A 24,388-nucleotide genomic window follows, 5' to 3' on the forward strand; every position below is an offset into this window, starting at 1 on the left:
GGATGCTTTAAGTGATTAAGGCACACTCTTTTACCAGAAAAATATGCTACATTTACTCAATGCACTTTACTGACCTGGACTGCATTTCTTTTCATATCAATGAACCCGAACGTTCATCTTTGTATTATAAAAGATGAGTACGTAAACACGTACTTTCTGTTTCCCTATCATTGTTGACATATTGTTGGATTCTGATTATGTAGAGATTAGAGTAATTATTATTTGCTTCAGAATCCAACATGATCTTCTTTTACATAAGTTAAACTTATAAATATTATTTAATGTACATCACCTATTTATAAATTAATATTCATATAACTACCTTAAACTTTATTTGATATTTAATAATTTAATCAAGGATTTTTGTATTAATAGTAATAAGAAAAAACTCTGTATTAAAATATTATTGAGTTATTGTATTTATTGCTATGTGAATATTATAGGAGTTTGTATTTGAAAATATAAATTTTCTTTATATTTGAATTAGAAATCAACTTATAACTTATCAATTAGTTAATAAGTTAATTTAAGAACATCGTAATAGTAATCATGTCGGATCCAAGGTATAGATGGCGAAGAGTAGGATCCAACAATATATACTTCATACATTCACTTTAAAAACAAAACTTTTTCTATTATCGTAAACTCAGTGAGTTAAAATTGCATGAATAAAGGAAAGCTATATTTTTAAGTCACATTATACGATTTCAATTCTTTCCAGTGTATTATATTTTAATGGGAAATATACCGTAGGATGATTAACACAGCGATTTATCAGTTTGTTGTTTTAACTTCTTTTTATATCTTCCGTGTTAGATCCATCCTCATTTTATAAGCACAAGTGAGAAAATAAATTCTTCCTTCGTTCTTTTTCAGGCAACCGTTAAGTTTGATTCAGATCAGAAACTTTCAGGATCGTCCATTTCCCTTTCTCTGACAGCTCCAGCGAATTCGGTCTGTGGATTGGAAGTTACCAAAAATGAAGCGACTAAATTCTGTTCCAAGAACAAACTCTCATTCGAAGAGGTAAGCTGTATATTCAGTTTATATTCAATTATTTATTTCTTATTATAGTGAGAGAAATGCTCCTGATGGAAAACCTGAGAACATCACCCTGATTAACTCATAATAAAGACTGTAGTTCCTAGTTCGATTAGGAAATTTATTGGGAATTGTTAACTCATCTAAGTCATAGCTTTAGCAAAGAGCTTAAGATATGGCTGCAGCTATGCTGTACCAGTCTGTTCTATATTTATCACCTTAAAAAAAGCGAACCTCCTGATGAGTTGCAGCAATCTCAGGCACTTTTCCATTTTTCAGTGAATATACAAATTGCTTTCTTTCTAGATTAACACCTTTTCGGAGCTTCCATATTCATTATCAATTAATTCTCGAAGCCATTCATATTGAAGACTTTGGACTGAAGAGAACAGTGGCGAACAAATATTTTGAGGAAGAAGAATGAATACCGTGGTAGTTCTGCGAAGGAATTCCGATACGAATTCCAGAAATGATGCGTTACAACTATTTGCATCAACCACCAACAGAAACAGCAGCAACATTCCTCAATTTCTTCAGTGATTGAGTTTCTCACTTCGGGATACATACTTCAGCAATTAAATTGTCACTGATCATCTTACAACGTCCGCGTGTCCGACTGTCATGGTGTCACCTTCTGTTCCCAGAAAAGTTGAATGATTAGCTCTTTGCCAAAACAATATCTAAATAAATACATACGAGTGGAACAAATGTAAGAAACTTGATTTTTGGTTACTCAATTTGCAGTTTCAAAATAAACACACACAAAAAATAAGTAGAAACTGTTAATCCTAATAAAAATCACGAAACAGTCGATTTTTAATTGGTGATCAGTTTTATGCATGAGGAAACTCCTCACGCATAAAATGTCTTTTAAGATTATTTTGGCTTAAATTAATTTGGTCATTCCATTTTTTGGTTTTCTTCAGATCTTTGAATCGATTGTAAAGAAAAGGGAAGTATATATTACGGATGAAAAGAAATGTGAAATCCGATTTTACAGTGATCGTGAGTAGAATTCAAAATAAATAAGAAAAAAATTATTTTTGTACTTATTTGTACATATTATTAAAATTATTTGTGCGTATTAAAATGTGTGCAAAATTTTCAAATATAAAATTTAAAAATATAAACTATTATTGTTCCATCAGAAATGCATATAAGTAAATGACCGAGGGAATAACAATGTTTCCATATTTAAATCTATGGTTCACCATAGTTTGAAATAAAGAAAAGAAAAGGTTCAGTTCATTGAAGAAATGACAGAACTACTAAGAAAAAAAGAAAAATTCCTATCAACATTTCGGAATTACCAGGTCTGCACATGTTTTAATATGAAAATATAATAATATAATATAATATAATAATAGGAAAAATTTCACGAATCTCAGCAGCATGCAAAAGGTGCGTAAACAAACAGGCATTAGGAAGAATATAAAGGATAAAATCACGAATTTGTCAAAACGTTGTGGACACTACAGGTAAACTTAGAAATGGAAGAAATAAACTCTAATTAATTACAAAATGAGATTAGAATTGACAGAACTGTGCTAGAAAATGTTCAAGGAATTACAAACAAGAGCAAATATATGAGATTGTAAAAGCTATGGGAAACTTGATTTGTGGAAATGCAAATGGAGTCGAGTATACCAGAGTACTGCAATATTGAGATATGAAAGTCTTTTACAGGGGATAAACTTCACATACATACCAGAAGGTTTGATCACAATGTCGAATTAGATGATTTTTAAAACATCCACAGTACTAATTTATATAAGTGAAATAAAACTGCATGAGACAGATAATTTTTCATGTGGAGTGTTCCAAGTAAAATTTTGAAAGTATACATGAGACGAGGCTATGAGATATACGGAATAGAAACGTGTGGGAAAAAATCTTGGATTAGGCGAAATAGGAATTCAGAGAATTAGATAAAAAGACAAATATTAAAATATCACGGGAGTATCTGAATTTTCATTTCACAGATCTGTAACGGAGAAATGGGAAAATTATCTCAGCACGATATTCAATTCACTGCAACTGTGCGAAAAAATGACATTATGCAAATTAATAGATCGCATCGAATGAAACCGGAAGTATACACCTAAAACTAACCCGTGTACCTAAAATTAAATTCATATATATGTATTTATTTTTCTCAAGATTTTTATTCCTATCTGAAGATATAGTGATACTTCAAACTGCTTTTATGACCCTCTAGGGCATGAGGTGGGCCAGCTGACGTCTGTTGGATGACGTGTTCGGGAAGGGAAACGGGGAGAAAAAGAGCGAGACGTGTTCGTTTCCCAATGGTCGTTATGTGGGGAAGTATCGATGGGCGAGTAGGTGGTATGTGTTTATTGTGAGTGGGTGTGAGATGGGTGGTATGTGTTTATTGTACCCTGGGTGTTTCCCTATCTTGTGTGTGGAGTGGGAATGTGTTTTATGGCCCATAACCTTAGGGAGCACCCTGTCACTGGTGAGATGCATCTATTTTTATGAGAGGATGGTGTCGATTACTATATGTTTAATATTTTGTGTGCTGGCAATATAAGCTGGGTTTTCTAGTGCTGATCCTTTATGTTGTGGTTTGGATTTTGAGTGAGTGTATTCTCCTCGTGTTTCGTATTTCTTCTGAAAATATGTCTCTTATTTGATAAATAAAATATTTCCACGCTGAATTTTTGTTCAGTTAGAATTAAATTCCCGAACCTTTTCTTTCTTTCGAGTTACTCTCAATGACCAGTCTGCGACAAGAAACTTTTTAACATCTTAATCGCATCTTAAGGCATTCCAGTTAATCTCTCTGCGTTGTCTGCTATTGTCTGTAAAATATGTGTTCTGCTGCCTTCTTTTTCTCTTTTTTCCAGGTGAAAAACCCAGTTTTCTCAGTGAGAGAGAGAGGAGAAAGTCGATTTCTATTGTATGAGACGATCTAATTCATCTTCAACTTACTGTAACCTTATAATTTTATTTGCATCCTTAGACAGGACTCAAACCCAGGATACCGTCGATACGGACTGCGCTACTACGGAGACAGCAAATTAAAAATAGAATCAATAATAGAGAACAAATCATTCTGGCATCGTTGGCAGCCAGTTGGTTGAATATAGTTATATGGAATAAGTGGAAACATTTTTCTTCTGATAGTTGGGTTAGAAATAAGCAGTTGAACCAAAGACTAGAAACCACAGAGATGAGGGGTCAGACAAATTAGGAGAGGAAAGAAATTATATTTGTGATACAATCAAATTATATATGATCAGACAATACTTGGACATCTAACAAATAACAAATAATTTGTAGATAGAGAGTTGATAAGAATTTAAAAATACTGTCAAATTATTATTGCAGCATTACCATTTTGTTCAAAAATTTAACACACACACACACACACACACACACACACACACACACACACACACACACACACACACACACACACACACACACACACACACACACACACACACACACACATATATATATCTATATATATCTATATATATATATATATATATATATTATAATATAAATATATATATATATATATATATATAAATGAGCGAGTTCTTGTTCTTAGATGGGACATTGTAGAAATGGCACTGGCCATTTTCATTTTTCTTGTTTTTTTATACTTTACTTCCTGTACAATTCGCCCTGCTTTTGCTAAGTCATTTAGTCTTCTCACATCTTCCAGACCACTATGGCTGCGATTCGATGACCCGCCGGTGTGTTTGCCTTGCGATGCGACACTATCGGATCTCCTGAAAAGAGGTCCGAGAATGTCGTAGGTCCTCACGCACCTGTTTTCGGGAGGTCCGGGGTCTAGGCGCTAGTATATATATATATATATATATATATATATATATATATATATATATATATATATATATATATATATATATATATATACATAAGTTTTTATGTATATTATATATATATATATATATATATATATATATATACGTAAATAAGTTTTTTCACCTTGGGAATAATGTACATTATTGATGATTTTACTTGGTTATCCTAATATACAATATCTCCAAGTTAAAAAATTTATTACTTCTATATCTCCTCCAGAGATTTTTATTAAAAACAAAAACACCTTGTTGCTACTTCTATAGGTAAAGTTGATAAGGCTCCGTATTAATAAAACCTTGGTATTTAGGGTCTAGCTATTCACTGAGGAGACCTCAAAAAAGGTTGAAACCGGTCTGGGTAGTGACCCCACCCATAATGCATTGCAGTATACATCTTCTAGTGAGATGTGCTTTACATTATGGGAAAATACTAAGAATAGTGATCAGAGCTTTACCCACCCTTACAATGAGTTGCCCTAGTGTTGTACCATCTTTAGACTTGAACTTTGTTTCAGGCGCAAACTTAGTTGTTGCATACTTGGGATCAGGAGTTAAAATAACCAAGTTTATAAAATTACTTGGTTATCCTAATATACAATATCCCCAAGTTAAAAAATTTATTACATATATATATATATATATATATATAAATGCAATGAAGTACGGAAAGCAGCAAGATCTGATAAAGCTAAATAGTTGGAGGACCAGTGCAAAGACATTGAACAATCTTACGCCATTTGGCACTCATGCACCATTTGTAAAGGTGAGCTGCACATCTGTCATAATAAGAAAACTTTGTATGGTGATACAGGCCGTGAGTCCCCTTTTTACTTGGATGTACAGTACCACCTCAATCTCCCAAATTTTCTCTGCGCTCGGAAACGGCATAGATGACAAATCAGACCTATGGCTTGGTCATTATTCCTTACTGTAATCCATGTGTTCACGAGGGCCGGTTTGCCTGCTTTGCCAGAGGAAAAACCTCAGATAAACTGGCGGTTAAAAACCTGTTGCCGAAGACCGGCTAACTTGGCTATGGCTGAGGAAGATCCTTAAGCTTCTCACGTCGACGACGGGAATCGAACCTAGGACACGCCTTCCCCAAGCATATGGTTGCGAAGCGCAAAGCCACTAAGCTAACGGCGCCGATATGTGCCATGATTGGTGCGAATTCTGTTAAGGGTAGACCAAATGTGAAAACTCTATGGCATCTGCCATGCTTTCTCTAATTCATGGAAATCCCCTGAAGTGTTAAGGCAGGACTCCTTCCACTTCTCTTTCATGTTAAAATTTGTCTCGGAAGATTTTTCGCTGTTAGGATTGGAAGGTGCCGTGACGTTAGCCTATCTATTCCTAGGAGCGGGATGTCTTCGTGGATTGGTATATCTTGGATTTTCATGAGTTTTTTGTATTCAAGTAGAAGAATGTTGGATTTGACGAGGTGTGATTCATATTAGAATTGGAGGACAGTTCATTGGGGTTGATTTCGCAGTTCCAGAAATGAGGCACATAATGGTGTTAAGCTGAGCATTGATCAGGTACACATGAGTGATGTTCAACCATACAGGAGAGAGCAATATTTAGCTGCACACTAACCGAGACCAAAAACAGTGTAGCGAAGCGTTGTTGGTTGAGGCATCCTCGGTTGTCTGTAGAGTTTTTGCAGTATGTTCTTTCGCGTTTTTCATTTGGATGCTGTGTTAATGATATATGGTTTAGGGGACAGAGTTCTGTCCAGACTGTCGCCCGGAAATATCTTGTATAATAGCAGTTTGTGATTGAAATGGATCATCAGTTGTTTGTTATCCTGATTATTGTTCGAATAGAAACACAAAACGTCTGTATTGCCAGGGTTTGGGTGTAATCTCCGTTTGCAGAAGTATGTTTCTAGGACTGCAAGGTCATGTTCCATTGTAGCAAAGTTAGTGTGTCTGGTGGCTAAAGCAATGTCATCAGCGTAACAAACTTCTTTAGGTCGTAGTAGGCAAGACTGGAATGTATAAGTTAAAAAGGAGAGGCAGCTAGGAATGACATTTGTGGTAATACATTATTCTGTGTTCTTAGTTTACTTCAGTTCTCGCATAGTCATTTGGAACAGACGATTGCATATCATGTTTTTAATTATGTTAACAATTGTTCTGCATGGGACCGCATGGAGTAAATTGCCTCCTTGCCTTCAGACTGTATCATAAGCTGCATTAAGGTCTACATCAGGTACAACTGATTTCAGGCGTCTTTGGTAGCCTGCCTCCATATGTGTGGTGAGTGACAAAATCTGATCACAGCAGCTTCGTTTATTTCTGAATTCATTCCTGTTCCACTGGGGCCTGTTAGATTATTTCAGGGGTAATTGTATTGTGGATGAGCCTTTCTAGGAGTTTATAACAGGCCCAAAATGGGCAGTTGGTCAGTAATTTTCTGGTTTGTTGTTATTTCACTCCCCGGTTTTAAGATACCGATAATTTGTTTTCATCAACTGTATCGGAAGTCTACCAGTCTGGAGGATGTCAGAGGAAAAAAACCAACCAATATATGTTCTGACTTCAGCAGGAAATTGGGATGAATGTCATCGAGACTTGAAGTCTAATAAACAATACTAATATCTTAAAACGTGAAAGGCCCCGAATAAAGAGTGTCTGATGGTCTACTATTTTTGACATATTGTGTTTGTTCTTGACAGTACATCTTGATATATTAACTATATGTGATGCGTATTGGTTAGGAGAAATAACTGATTATTCCCAAATAACTGTCAATGATTGTAAGAAAATTATTCTTGAAATTTAAATATAAAATGACAGTTATTTGATTTTTTTTAAATATTACATTAGTGTCTCAGGTAGAGAAAGCCAATCTGAAAATTGAATGGCAAATATCCTAGCACACACGCACATAGAAAAACAATTTTGTGTTCTCTCAATCATCAATTTAATGGTATTTTTATTTACAGAACTTATAGGGCACCCGGGGAATGTAAGAAAGTATGGTGCCGATGCTGATTTCCTGGTAAGCATGCATTTTGTATTAATATGTGATAGCAATTTCCATTGCTGTGGCTGTAGAGTTTGCACATTTTAATCACTCCTGCAATTTGTACATAAGTTCCTTCAATACTAATCTTTTAAATATGAATATCACCAGTATTCCCTTTAAACTCAATGATTATGCGATTGAATAGTAGGCACATTTTCCTTTAAAACCAAGTGAAATACAGTGCATTCGTTAGAGAACATAATTACATTTACACATGTGATAGCTGTTTGTACATCAGTGGAGATTGTCCGCTTATTAATAATAATTTTTGTTTTTTAATTTTCTGCAGAAATGTGGTCAGACGGAGCTGAGCAGTTTCTTGATACGTGGATGGGGATGCGGCGCAGTGAATTATTTATCAGGTAAAGATTAACGCTTAAAAGGTCTAAAATATAAGATGACACTTATTATAGTTTTCTTCTTTCAAACAAATGCAGGAAAATTCCGCTATAGTAGTAAGAATCTGATATTGCTGTCATAAAATATCACTGCAATTTATTGTAGCAATTAAAAAAAGAAAGCATCATATGTTGCCGATTATGTAAGACGTCGCATACGTTCCAGAACCGTAGCACACATTCATTTATAGATACATTTGTCGACTTTAACCTGAAAGACACCAAAAATATACTGTACATTCTCAACTATGACACAAATTGGAATCACATAAAGATAACAATATTACGTACTTCTTCCTGGTCAGTTCCCACTAGTGCTATGAAATCATTCAATTCGCATATATTTGATTATTTGGGCTAAAGATTCATGAAACCTAATTTAACAATTATTTAAGGAGTCGTTAAGGCTTAATCAAACGAGATAATTTCTTTTTGTTCAGTAATGAAATTACTTTTACAAAACTTCTATGACATGCTCAATCAGTCCATACTGCCAATTTTGTCGGTTCCTGTTCTTTATTTCAGTTTCACAAAAGCATTCTTCACTGTTTTACAGAAGCCAAAATATGCACTAATATATGAGCACTTCCGATGAGATCACTCGGATCTCGATATTATTTCAAAAGAATCACAATTTGCTGAACTCACCTTACCTACACAACAATTGCTTCGCGTGTTGAGCAATTTTCCTGGTGCTGTTATTTATCTTACAATTACATCTTTTTTGTTCAAGTATATACAACAGCTGTCGTTTTAGACATTTTAACCCATTTCTGGTGTTTAACGTTTTCTTTTCCTGTAATTAGGAGTTCATTCTAGGATAATACATGTAAAAATAATTTTGGGACACAATGCCATTGTGCCAGATAGTAACGACGCTCTTAATCCGCTTAATCTGCCATGCGCTGTGTATGATGCCAGATAGAGGACACCGAATGTGCAATTTACATTTTAATATGGTGTAAACCATATTAAAATGTAAATCATGGGGCATTTCACATATTACAATTTAAATTCGTTCCAACGGCTTTAGGAAAAGCGGAATTAATGAAAGTCTAGTAATTATATCCAAGGAGATTACCGATGCAGAACAACAACCGACACCAGCTATGTTCATAATGGACTTTCTTGTTTAATGATTATATCATATAATAATTGATAAAAGGTTCAAGAGAAACCGAAATTAAAATTTCAGGATCATGGTTCCTTTCCCATGTTCATGGTTCTGTTCTATTCCCTATGAAGAAATTTTTTTCACTCCCATTCTTGGCATATTACTCATGCTAGATTGTAAAGCGGACTGCAAGGCTACATTCCTGCTCAGTCAGGAAATAACACCTTTCATTCCAGCATATGAAGGAATGTGTCAACAGTTTTGTTCCATGTGGTTGTATGGATCTTTCGGGTAGTGTATCTGATAAAGTGTAATGTAAGACGTAACTCTGTATTCACTTTGTGTCGTGTCGCAGATCTCAACTTTCATATGAAGGGCATTTCTATAAAGGCCGTTGCATGTGATATTATAATATTATAAACGGTGTTGTCATTCTTAATGCTGCCTGCAGGGAGAGACGTCTAGAAGGAGAAGAAAAAAACAAAAAAAAAATCTTATTTTTTGGGCTGTACTTTATCAAATTAAGAACTTTTTTAATTTGATTTATATAGACTTAATTAGCCTTAAGTGCAGATGAAGAACAGCATCCCTAAGGTTGTTATTTCGTAAGTCAGTCAGATGAGGCAGAAAGTAAGTGCTTGTGTAAGAGTTGCTTTTATTTCAGTAAAATATGTTACGAGGAGCTGTTAAGCGATAGCTTGATTGCCATGCAACTTCAGAGACATTTCCAGCAGTAAGGATATTGCTACAACGTAGGTCTAATGCAGATCTACATCTTCAATCTAAAAGTTCGGTCTCTAGATTCGTATTCACCATGTTTATGGGACAACCAACAGTTATTCGCTGTACTGAACTATGAGAGGTTCACAACCTTTCCGGGTTGTAATCAACCTCGTAAATAAGGTCATAATATGATTTGAATGGTTTAAATCTGTTCAAGTGGAACAAAATCATACACATGTTCTGATAAAAAGAACAAAAATTAAAATCATTCATAATATTACTCTGCTGTTGTTTTGGAGCAGACTTCCAGATAAATATTAATGAAACAGAAAATTAAACCAAGCGGACGGTCAATGTTCTCGTGAGCTGTTGATAATTTCGGAAACTTTTAAGTTTCAATGAAGAATATTCTTTTCATAAATAAGTTATAAAAACAGAGGATATTCTTATGCTCTCGCTTTAAAATTTTAAATGTCATATTCAAGACTTTTTTTTTTTGGCTTTCTATACAATCATACTTTCTTTTTCAGATGCAGATGAATACATAACAGCGAAAAGTGAAATCGTAGAACTGAACAAAAAAAAGGCAGCTGAATTGGAAATTCACGATTTTTACACAGAAAGTATGCACTGGGATATTCATACTATCAGGTAATTTAGTAATTTAATATAATATTCAGCATTAGAAGTCGGATAAATAATAAATGAACGAACAGAGATCACAAACTATGAATCTCTCGATCAACGAGACCTAGTAAAGCACTATATATAAATCCTCTAACGCCTTTTATTTCCCAATATGGAACAGGCAAGGGCGTTTAGCACTGAACAAATTTGGGGCTCTCGTTTAATCTTATTCGGTACTCAATCGGAAATAGATGGTCCCAGACGATCACAAGTGGCATCCAGTGAAACGACAGTTGATAAAAGCGTCATCTTGTCATCGAGTACAGTGCAAAACATGCAACACATCCCACCTTTTATTACCAGAATTACGAAGACACTCCCTTTATTTGAATGCCGTAGGATCCAAAATTTGCATGGCACGTACTGCGTCCAAATACTTTTGTAAATATTCTGTCTGTGTTTGCGCATGTGCGTGCATGCGTGGAACTGAACATTGGGAAAATAACTAATGTCGTTTCTACTGAACAGCACCCATAGAATTATCCTTTGAAAATACACAATACAGAATATCAATGAGAAGTTCAAAATTTGCCAAAGTCCTCAAGAGTTAGACTCAAGTATAGTCTAACGAAATCAAAATTTAATAATGACATTTATTTTTATAATTTTTTTTATTATTTTTTTATATATATATTTTTTTTAAAGTGACTCCGGGAAGTTGGAGCTGAATCTAGAACTTCCCCACAGAAACAAGGAATGGATGACTAGGGCTATCTGTATGCACCAGGAAATGGAATGGGAATAGTCTTCTCAGAGGATGCGAAAGTTACTACCGTCAAGAGATTCTTCATATCACTCCTACTGGACAACTTCCAAAATGTGCAGGTAGTTCATTAAGGGTAAGAGAATTTGTACAGATTTGGTGGATGGGCATGTTAAAACTAATAAGCGGAAAAAAAGAAGATGCGATTTTTGCAAACTGAGAATGATATAGCAGTTATTGTCTTGGCAGGAAAGGGTGGGCCTAAGAGTCATACCAGGAGAGTGAATTATTTCAGAAGAACAGTAATTATAGTGTCAGGATTAAGGACCATGAGATGGCGATAATTTTGAGCTGCCTCTCTTCACAATATACCACGAATAATTAGTGATAGTCTTGGGTCAGCTATCTTTGATTAGCTTCCAGTGGAGACTAAACTTCCCTTCAATCTCCAGAATTAGACAAGGCTAAAACAGCCTTGTCTACTCCCTACAGCGACACAAAAAAAAACTTTAGTGGATTTCATTTATGACTAGCACTCGTGCTGTATATAACGAAGTTAGGTCTGAACTCTAAACGACACTACAATATCAAAATGATTTTATTTATTTTTTTGTAGCAAATAAATAAGAATAGTCTAACGAAATTAAAATTTAATAATTACATTTATTTTTATATTTTAAAGTGACTCCGGGAAGTTGGAGCTGAATCTAGAACTTCCCCACACCAACACGGAATGGATGGCTAGGGCTGTGTGCATGCACCAGGAAATGGGAATATTCTTCTCAGAGGAAGCGAAGGTTTCTACCGTCACGAGATTCTTCGTCTCACTCCTGCTGCCGTATTCAGTGATCCGGGGAGAGAAAGTTCGCATTACAGTTACTGCCTTCAGCTACCTCTCTAGATGCTTGCCAGTGAGTTTCAATAAAGAGAAAGCTAATTTTATTACTAATATTTAAGAAATACTATTAATACGTTTTACAATATCTAGTAAATATTAATAAGCTATCAACTAACGCACTTTAATCCCTTTTAAGGTATAGGTTAAACTGTTTTATTACTATCGAACATTTTGGAGATTGATTGGGCAGTTTTAACTCCACCAGTAGCCAATGAGATATAACTGACCCTAGACTATCACTGATTATAAAAGGCATCCAATGAAGAGATGCCTGACAAGTGTCGCCATCTGGTGTTCCGTAACCCTAACAGAATATGTTATTGTCTGGAATAGTGTGGAAATTTACGGTCGACTTTCTGGAATTTACAGGACAGAAACCCTAATGGTTCTTGGAGATAAATCCCTTTTACCTGTTCCATAGATCGGCGAACTTGTTAACCCATACAATAAAGGTTTCGTTTAGTTACTCTAGTCGAGGAATAGATTAAACTTTAAATCATTCTTCAGGTGGCTTAGCCCAGAGGATGCAAATGCCACTTGGACTGATCTACACAGGCCTACAAATTAATCTTAATTTTTAATTCTTATTAATAAGCTTAATAATAATAAATATGATATAAATTATTCCAGTTCATCTTAACAGCAGTACCATATTTAAATATGTAATCATATCGTATGAATATTTTTTTACATTATTAAAATATGATAAGCACATAAACTAAACAAAACGCCATATATTTGTAAAATATCTTGTTGCCATAATATGCCACTTACCGCGATATGGCTGAACGAGCCCCTTATTAAATGGTGTCATGAAGCAGGCTTCTTCTATGATACACTCTGTCGGCGGTACAGCACTTACAGCTGTTCGCCGATGATGAAAACATAGTCAGGATATCATCATATCAGTACTTTTGCAGTACTTGCAGAATGAATTGAAAATTCTGGAACTGCAGGCATATGAAAAGTCCAGATATCACAGAACATAACAAGGATTTTGGTATAAAATTTCTACATCTGAAATGACAACGATAAGATACTGCCAAGAGAAACGTTCTTATGCATTGCTCTGTAATGCATAAGAACGTTCTTATGCATTGCTCTGTATAATGCCCATTTAACATAGCCTAGGGCTATGTTAAATGGGCATTATACAGAGCAATGCATAGTTTATATTTACATTTAAATAATCATTTAAAATTGAACTAGATAGAATAAGAACATCACTGGACGTAAAATCAGGCGTTAGCTAATATGCCACTCTCTTCAGTGATATGTACCATGATATGAAATAAAAAATCCACAATAAACCTGATTTAAAAATTAAAGATATTCAACTTAGCTCTTTACTTTATGCAAATGATGATATATTCGAAATAAATCAACCGGTCTTCGAGATCCCTTAACTGAACTAATGAATTGCAACACAACACTGGCAATAAATCCTGGAATTAAAAAAACACATAAAATAGGTAGGGACATTGAAAACAACAGTCACCTTCCGAAAGGAAACTTATAAAAATAAACTATTTTACTGTCTAAGAACAATTTTAACAACGATAGAAAACAAACATGGAAACCGATAATAGAATATCCAAGCTTCTCGAGGTTGAAAATCAAGTGAATATATTTGTTTGAAGTAAAACCGAAATTAATCAATAACCTGGTAGCTGGGGTTAGAAATTAAACTGTTTAAATGACAGAACACAAGATGTGGCAGTTCAGATAAATCTTAAGAAAGGTAATGAATGTCTGGTTACAACTGCAAAATTACAATTAAAGCCGTAGATATTAGGAAGGGGCTTGACATTGTTAACATTAACAGAACGAATCTATTGTGCTACTGTAATGTATACTGAATGGATGAAGAAAGGTTAGGAAAGCAGGTTTGGTACCAATATGATAAGAAACGCCTAGAGTGACTAAATCAGAGTGGTTTTATACAATTAGAAGTGTGTTTTAGAAAACCGAAATAAGATCTGTGAATATTGAAGTCCTAGAGTCCCAACAGAATAATTTGTTAATTCATATGATAATTTCTATACGTTTGTTTATTAGAATTTGTTACTGTAGTTATCACAAGTACTAATGTAACTTAATCATGTATTATTGTTATGGTCTCGCATATATCGTTAACTAAAAGTTACGGAACTATCAGCCACTTTATGACGATGACTGTGGATTAAATAGTTTTGAAAAATTAAATAATCTGCACCGCAATTAAAAAAAAGTTAACGTTCAGTGAAATCTGTTACGTAATCATAATGCCTTGAACGTATTTGTTGAATGAGAGTACTGTTTTCGTAGGATATCAAGAAATTAGTGTGGACAAGGCTGACTCCCGTCATCGAGCTTGTGCCACATCAGTAGCATATTTTAGAATCGCTTCCCTCTCTAGCCATAGTTAAAGATTTAGGAACAATGAAAATGTGAATCGAAACTAAACATGATGGTGGATAAACACGAACTGTTCTCTTTGTGGAGCTCAACATAACTGTTTAAGGGGATCATGTTTGGTTAAACTAAGTGTAATATTGTTACAAGAGGCATGAGCAAGGGATGTTTCCCATGGGATAATCCAGCAACAGATTTGTAAGAAAAGGACGATGTGGAAGGAATACCGTGTGCATAGGGATGACGTCCGTTATGAACGTTATAAGCAGCAGGCTAGAATAGTCATAACTGTTGTATGGAAGGCAAAGACTGAGTGTGAATAGAAACTGCCTCTGCGTGCTGAAGACAATCCACAAGAATTCTGTCAATATGCTGTGAGTAAAAGAAAGAATGAATGTTAAAGAATAACTTTTTTAAATCCTGATGTCGAGTGTTACAGATGCAGAAGAGGTTGCTCAGTTAATGAGTGCCCATTTTGTTAAAAGCTATCAAACTAGTGTACACAACATTACGCTCACTATACCTCTTCACTAGATGAAGAAACGCAGGGGTATGAGGACGAGGTATTACAGCGGTTGCACAAATTGAATAAGAATTCATCAATAGTGTCTGATGGGATAAAAACACGTGTACTAAAAGAGTGTTCAGCTGAACTGCGAATCCTTTGAGCAGACTGCATAATGTGAGACTCAGAACAAGGACGATTCCGCAGGAATTGAAGGAATGTATGGTAATTCCATTGCACAAGGGTGGTGCAAAGACCGATGTAGCCAACTATCGACCAATCAGTATCTCAGGATTTTTCCTTAGTAAACATGGGTTTACTAAGGAAAGGTTATGTTTTAGCAACTTGTTCACATTCTATAACAATGTTACCGTTGAACTAGACAGGGGAAATGGATAATCCACCATGATACTTTTGGATTTTGCTAAAGCTTTTGAGAGAATACAGAATGACAGACTGCTGGATAAAATTGAAGAAAATGGGTTTGGGTTATACAACATTAGCATGGATAAGAGGATTGACAGATATCAAAAGTGGTATACGAGGGATCTGAGTCTGCAAGGTTAAAGGAAACAAGTGGTGTACCCAAGGTCTGTGCTTGTCCACTGTTATTCAATCTGTGCATTAATTATATTGGGTAGGATTTGACAAGCGATATACAGCTATTTGCTGATGATGCAAAGATAGGTAGGGTAATGAGGAATGCTGCTGATATGCAGTCTTTGCAGAATGATTTTGATAGGCTGAATTGTTGGCATGGGAAAATGGATGTCAGATGAGTGTTAGTAAATATAAAGTCATTCACATCAGCATGATTAGATATCCGATATCGTATTATATTGGTGGAATTAGGCTAGAAGAAACTGATGAAGCTAGGGATCTTGAGGTGTTAATAGATAGGAAATTTAAGTTTCAGGGGCATGTGGCAAAGATTGCAAATACAACTCAAAACATAATTGCAGTGCTTAAACGAACGTTCATGTAAAGATAAGGATGTTGTACGCAGGTCTGGTCTACTGGTTTCCGTTGTGATTCTGATATATTGGAGAGAGAGAGAGCACAAAGTAGAGTGTCAAAATGATATCAGGATTGTGCAATACTAAGTATGAAGACAGATTAAGAATATGTAGACTGCAGACAATAGCAGAAAGTAGAAAGAGGTGAGAAATGATTGAGACTTATAAACTTCTGAAAGGTTCATACAGGATTTCAACGTATGAAATTTTTCAATTTATGGAGGGTGGGGAAAGGAGGAGAGAGCTCCTTTGAAGCTGAGAATGAATTCTGCTAAGAATGGGTGAGGACTGAGTTTTTCTCTCATAGGTTGGTGCGTGATTGGAATGGATTACCATTGGATGTTGTGAGTGCAAGCTCTGAATGAATTCAAGAATAAGTATGATAGCTGGTGTATTCATATCTTGCTAATCCGAACCTCTTTAGTCCGAACCCTCCAGTAATCCGAACTGCGGTTTGAAAGAAAAAAAGTTTTATTTATTACGTTTTGTATACTATTATATGTATTTAATAATTATTATTATTTATTTTATTATTATTACCGTACAGTATTTTTTCATACTCTCGATTGTACGGTTATACTGGAGACTATTTTGATTTACTGTGTGTTCATGTTTACTTTTTTTATACTGTTCAGTATATACGGAACAGTATAAAATATATATACACAAAAAGAGGAAATCGAAAACGTGCATAATTAGGATAAAAATATAAATCCAGATGTTGAAATTTCACTAACAGATGTTGCGGAATGGATTACAGGTAGAACCGAAAGTGAATTCAAAATCAAATCAGATGCTAAAATTATAAATATGACGCTACAGAATGAATTAAAAGACGATGAAGAACATCAAGAAAAAGAAGTAAAACATGAATAGGCAACTGATGGTTTTCTTGTGTATGGAATGTGCTAAGCAGAATGATACTCCTTTCGACAAAATTTTGTTGCTAATTCAACTCCGAAAAGAAGAATTCGAAAAATGTTTAGCTTCCAAGAAGCAAAAGAAAATCAGCGACATTTTTACAAAGAAATAAAAACATTTTTGTGTAAATATTTCGTGTGTTGTGTACAGGAAAGTGATATTTTTTATGCAAATTTAGTTATCTATTGAACTATGCAATTTTTATTAAATTAGAATCCTCAATAATACAAGTGCATACAAATTAAATATTTTTACTAAAATAAATTTGTGTACTGAATTATTATTATTTTTTTTTTTTGTTTTACATTACAGTACAGCAGCTCTTTTCTATGAGTTAATTTTTTACAGAATTAAATTGATGTACCATTAGAATCTGATTATTTTTGTCTTAAAGCTAGTTAGTGTTGTCTCTTGGGGAGAAATTCGCTAATCCGAACGAGCACGGTTTTTATTAGTTCGGATTAGCTAGATACCACTGCATGTGGCTTCCCTCAATGAGTCTCTGACTCCCTGGAGGTCTCTCGTAAGAATGATAATAATATAAATATGTTTTTTTCACTTTGTCATGTCTCGCATACATGTAATAATTACATTATAAAATTATAGAAATTACATAATTTAAAAATTACATACATATGATAATAGTATTTTTTTAATTCAATGAATTTTTATTAAAGTTATGATTGCATATTATGCATTTACAAAACATGTTCTAGTTGAAAAGATATATTTCGGTGATTACACCACATTTTTTATTATTCAGTTATACAAATATAACTGAATAATAAAAATTAAATAAAAGTGTGGAGTAATCACCGAAATATATCTTTTGAACCAATTTGCCACAGAAGTCTACGCCTGCAATGTTCTAGTTGTTTTTTACAGTGAATTTCATACTCATTTTTCTATTTTTTGTATGTGTTCATAGTAGATACTATATATAGTAATTTGTAGTTTGCAATTAGATAAGATTACATTTTTAACAGCATTTATAGTATAACAGTAAGTTATATATATTTTACAATTTTTGCTTTTAATGTTTTTAACCGCTGTAGCTACAGCACTTCAATGTATTAAATAATTCTCTTTTTTTTTTCTGATCGTTGTTGAGATATAATGTCTCAGCTAGCATCTTTGAAGCATTTTAATAAGCTTATCTGAGGATGACACCGGTTAGATATTTTTTTATTAATTTGATTGGTGTGTTGGAAATATGTTCAAATCAATGATCTGAAAGGTCTGATCAAAGTGAAATTGCATTCTGATGTTATTGCATATATCTTGATGGTAAACATTCATTTTCATTGTGGCCTTCTTTTTGAACTAATTAGGAGACTTTTTTTTTCACTGTGGCAGTCTTTCTGTGTTTCCTTAGCTTTTAATTTGTATCGGCTTTGAAGTTTGTGACTTCGTGAAGAATATGTTTGCATCTCTGATCCACAAAAATTGGTAATTTTTTCTGCTTTTGCTTTATTTGCTTGGTACAACAGATTCTGGTTGAATGGTGTTAAATATTAGGATAGAAAGATTGGTGTATTGTCTTGCAATGCATTCAAGTCCTTGGCAACTGGTTTTTTTTTTTTTTTTTTCTGTCTGCTGGCTTTTATGAGATTGTTTCTTGTGGACTAGCTTCTATGACGAACTATGACTGGCGCAGGTCGTTGAAAACCTTGTGTTTTGCTCTTCCTAGGATTCTAATTTCTGGTCTGAATGTCGTTAAATACGGGGATATCAATTGCATGGCCTAATTTTAAAGCTACGTCTCTGAGGTTTTCTGTAGGTGCAGTTTCAGTAAGACCGTTTCTGACAAAATCTTCTTGATGTTGTTAGTGATTTAAACATTCGTATTGTAGGTTTAGAGAATGAAGTTATTGATGTACTTTGGATGTCTCTTTCATCAAATTGAGTTGCCTGTCAGTTAGTGCGTTAATGCTGATTTTAATGCCGTTCGCAACACTTCTATCACTGCTAAATTGTTACGCTTGACCAAATCTTCATATTCGCAAGAGTATTTGTTCTTTGTTCGTTTTGTTTGTCAAAGAGTTCTTGGACAAGATCTAGTAAGCTGGGTTTTATAGTCTCTAAACCGTTTTCTGTTAGTATATTTAAAGGGTTAAAATTATAGGACTCACCTGCATTTTTTATATGTTCAGGTCGTCGTCTGATTTTGCCTACTGTATAATCTGCTGTGGCGTAGGTGGCTGCCTTAGGTACGTTTCTTTGTTCTTCCTGCAGAGGCACTTCCATTCCTTGCGTGTTGCATTGGATTTATGTTGCCAGGTTGTTTCTGAAAAGCTGGCATATGATTACCAGGAGCATAAATCCTCCAGGCATTTCATAAACTTTGGGACTCACATTTCTTCCTTTGAGCAACTGTGGCGTGTTGCAAAGATGACGACGTCCTTTGTTCTTCGCTCATTGTTGACCGTGGTCCTCTCTGTTCACTTCTCAACACTTCAAAATTTGGTTTCTTATAAGATTTCGGTAAATTTTGTATGACTGTCTTCGGCGTAGTAGAGTTACTTGGGAACACTTTGAAATTAAAAACAGCGGTTGGAACCACTATAAAACTATAAAAAAACGGGAGCAACGATATCACCGTGCGCTCGTTCGTATGCCTACACAACGCCCTCTATGAACTATTACTACTACTTTTTTTATTATTATTTTTTTAACATTTTATTATTTCTCAGATAAATTACATACGTTATATGAACAAAATTAGGCATAACAAATACTTTCTCGTACATAAACGTTTCTTAAATAATAATAATAACAATAACTGTTAACAACGTATATCATTATAATATTCATAATGATGATTATTACAGATGTTTCTTTGCAATTTTACAATCTATATATACAATATCAATGGATATAATCACTCTATATTGCATACCTTGGTTACAGTTATTATATACATTACATAGATTTGATTACATATGATATTTATATTAGTTACATTTGTTTACATATAATACATCTTGATACATCTTGAATGAGAACTAATTTCTCTGCTTTCATCGCCGAAGCTCATCTGAGGATGACATCAGATAGTTATTATTTATTGTTTTTTTTTTATTTTTGCTTTGTTGGGAAGCTATGAAATCTATGATTCAGAAATTCGGGCGCGCGGACACACACACACACACACACACACACACACACACACACACACACACACACACACACACACACACACACACACACACACACACACACACACACACACACACACACACGCACGCACGCACGCACGCACGCACGCACGCACACGCACGCACGCACGCACGCACACACACACACACACACACACACACACACACACACACACACACACACACACACACACACACACACACACACACACACACACACACACACACACACACACACACACACACACACACACACGCAATAACTTGATATGTATTGATGCGTCGCTTAACTGGAAGCCTGAGCGAATATATTGTGTTTCATTAACTTTGTATGGTATTTTGGGTGCGTGTTTCTTGTTCGTAGTATGTCCTTAGAGCTCTTTTCAGGTTATTGTAGTTTGTATGGTTCTGTATTCAAAAGGTGATTTGTTTATCATGTCTGGTAAGTAGAAGTTTCACGTGGCCTTTCCGTAATGATTATTGTATTTATATGTGATATAATTAGATGTCTGAGGTCTTGTTATGCTGACTGCCCTGTAGTTGGCATTGAAATAATGTTTTAGCAAAGTTGCATAGTGACATAAATGCTTTGCTGTCAGTATTTTGTGTTCTGTTATTGCAATGTATATAAGGTCGTTATTTTCTCTTTGTTCACAAAAGATCAGTTTTATCATCTTGTACTGTAGCGACATTAATCTATTTCATTTGTAGAGTGCACAGAAAGCATACGTTGTTATAGCATATCTTAGTATGTTTTGGCATAGTGCTTTGTATATTAGTGTTTTTAGGCGTACGGGAACTATGTCTTTTAACCTGTAGAGTTTGCCAATTATTGTTCGGAGTTTGTTGTGTAGATGGTGTATGTGGCTATTCCAGTTCATATCTGCATCTGAGTAAATTCCAAGGTATCGTATTGTATTTCAACCTGAGTGACGGTACTGGTGTTGCTGTTCTGTGTGTTTTTTATGTTGGAAAGTGGAAGATGGATGGTTATATATTTGCTATCAACTCGTCGATTCAGTGGTTTTCTGAATATCATTAATTTTGTATTTTCTGAATTTAGGTGTATGGAGTTTTTTGTGAGCCAGTCTATGATCAGATTAATGTCATGTTTCATATTTGTTTGGGCCATGCTTGCGTTATTATCGATGGATATTTTTGCTGTATCGTCTGCGTATTGGAATATCTTACCTTTGAGTGGTAGCTGATTAATATCAAGCGTGTAAATGTTGAATAGAGTTGGGGAGAGGACAGCTCCCTGTGGTACTCCACAGGTTTATGGTAGCTCTCTGCTTCGGTTTGACCCGATACGTGTGATATGCTTTCTATTTTCGAGGTAGTTTGCAAACCACCTGTGAAGAGGCCGTCTATTCCAACATGCCTCAGCTTTTCTAACAAGATTTCATGTGTGAGTGTATCGAATGCTTTAGTTAGATCAATAAAGACAACCATGGCAATTTTGTTTTTGTCTAAAGCGGTATTAATTACGTCTGTAAAGTCTTCCAAGAGAGATGTTGTTCCCTTATTTTTCTGAAAACCATATTTTGTTTTGGGGATAATATGAAAGGTCTCTGTGTATGCTGTGAGTTTCTTCAGTATGATCCGCTCCATAATTTGACTGATAATTGGTAATGTTGCTATGGGTCTGTAATTGCTGATTAAAATTCTTTTTCCATGTTTGTATATGGGTGTGATTATGGCGTTCTTTAGCATACTTGGTATCTGTCCTGTTTTAAATATTTTATTTATTAATTTTAGTAGAATAGGATTTAAATTGGTTGCCTGTTGCTTAATATCTTTACGTTTTATACTACCAATTCCTGGCCCTTTGTTTGGTTTTATTTGATGTATTGCAGTGAGAAGTTCTGCTTCTTTTATGATTGGGAACCATAAAGACTTTAAAAATTAATGCCTATAATAATAATAATAATAATAATAATAATAATAATAATAATAATAATAATAATAATAATAATAATAATAAAATATTTAAAAAAATCTTTATACATGCAATAAACATCTTGTGTGACATTGCACTTTATAATTTTATAGAGTTCAGCACTAAGTGCTGCAATTACTATATTGCATTTCAATCAAATTTTTAATAATACTTTTTTGCCATTATATTATGTATTTACAACACATGTTCTTATAATTTCATCAATGAAGATTATACAGAATTTTTTGTATAATGGTTTATTTTTTATTTTTTATTTATTTTATTTTTTAAAGTTTAGAAAGAGTGATCATACATGCAAATTTCTGCATTTACTTATAAGGATTACTTGTAGATAAGTGAGGCAAGTTTATCCCACCTACTTCGAAGCTTTGGTTAACTTTTACGAAGAGAGTGGGATTTAGCCTTCAATATTTGTATTGTTGCTACTGTTTATGTATGGGATGTAGGCATTGGATGCTAGTGATTTATGATGTGTATATTAGTGTTAATGGTTTCTTAACTTTGTTGGTATATTTTCAAGACTTGTTTTTTTAATGTTCTGTAGTTATCTACGTGTTTTACCTTTCTTGGTAGGTTGTTGAATTGCGTGGGTATCTGATGTGATCTCACAAAAGAACCGTATGAGTTATTGAAGAGTGTGGGGATGTAGAGAGTTATTGTAGGTCGTGTTATACGAAATGTGTCTCTATTGTTTCGATAGGTGATGTTGAAGTAATTCCTTGTTAATGTCATGTAGTGTTTCAGGTTTTTAATGCTCAGAATTCTGTGTCCAACATCCGACAACCAATATCCGACAAGCACATCGCCATGTGCTTGTCGGATATTGGTTGTTGCGTGTAAGGTGTCCAATTCACTGTTGACTCGATTTTTCTGTGTAGTGTTTCTAATTTTGTTAGGTGACTGTTTGATATATTTGCATAGACTGTTATTCCGTATCTGAGTAGGGATTCGTAGATACCGTGATATAGGAGTTTTTTTATGTTCGATGGAATAATGTCCTTAACTTCGAAGAGCTGCGATGATTCGTAGTTTGGTGTGTGTAGGTATTCTATATGTTTGGTCCATTTAAGGTGGGAATCTACATAGAGGTAGAGGTATTTTGCGTGTGTGTTACAGGTTTGATTTCTCAACATTGGCAGGTATTTTTGTTGTTAATGCAGCAGTATATGTGACAACGTGTCCATAGTGATGCGGAGCTTATAATTCTTGGCAGGTATTTTTGTTGTTAATGCAACAATATGTGTGACAATGTGTCCATAGTGATGCGGAGCGTATGATTCTTGGGTTCTGAATTACCAACATCTGTGTTTTGTTTACATTGATTAGAATTGCGTTTTGGTGTAAGTAGGTTGTAATTTCATTTAGGTCTTGTTTTGCTTTGCAGACAGCTGTGGTAAAGTCTGTGTGGTTGCTAGTAGTGCAGTATCATCTGAGTATTGAAATATTTCACTTCTTATGGATATGTTATGAGCATCGTTAATGTATATGTTGAATAGAGTGGGTGATAATATGGCACCTTGAGGTACACCGTGTTTTACATGTATACTCCGACTGTGACATGTACCTATTTTTGTTACTAGTGTTCTGTTTGAGAGGTAATTCTTCAACTATGTATGTAGTGTTCCTCTCATACCTATTCAGTATAGTTTGGTGAGTTGTATGTCATGCTCAAGTATGCCAAATTCTTTGGTTAGGTCCATCAGTATAAGGACGGCGTACTTGTTTTTGTCGACAGCTCTGTTTATTGTGTCGTTGATGTCTTCTAATAAAGAAATGGTGCTTTTTGTTTTCTGAAAGCCGTATTAGTTTCGTTAGATGATGTTGTACTTCTCTGATTAGTTCTGTAGTCTGGTGTGTGGTATTTTTCTAGTTTTTTTTGTGGAATAATTCCTGTGTCGAATATTATGTTCAAGTTTCAAAAGTATTGAATTTATTTGTTCAAAGTGTGCTATCAGGTCTGTGAGTCTTATTTTGTCT

General features: G+C 34.5%; 1 protein-coding gene across 1 annotated transcript in view; it reads left to right on the top strand.

Moving 5' to 3' along the window:
* LOC150099932 (alpha-1-inhibitor 3-like) overlaps window positions 1-24,388 on the top strand; it is a 79,110-nt gene that overhangs the window by 34,636 nt on the left and 20,086 nt on the right. Inside the window, exons 6-9 of the mRNA XM_090403177.1 lie at window positions 877-1,026; window positions 1,968-2,046; window positions 10,700-10,820; window positions 12,242-12,470. Of these exons, the coding sequence (XP_090259303.1) occupies window positions 877-1,026; window positions 1,968-2,046; window positions 10,700-10,820; window positions 12,242-12,470 (579 nt within the window). The remainder of the gene's footprint in view (window positions 1-876; window positions 1,027-1,967; window positions 2,047-10,699; window positions 10,821-12,241; window positions 12,471-24,388) is intronic.

The sequence above is a fragment of the Typopeltis vanoorti genome, chromosome 13 (assembly GCF_054136105.1).
Source record: "Typopeltis vanoorti isolate ZY-2024b chromosome 13, IOZ_Tvanoo_1.0, whole genome shotgun sequence".
In the NCBI taxonomy this organism is placed as follows: Eukaryota; Metazoa; Arthropoda; class Arachnida; order Uropygi; family Thelyphonidae; genus Typopeltis; species Typopeltis vanoorti.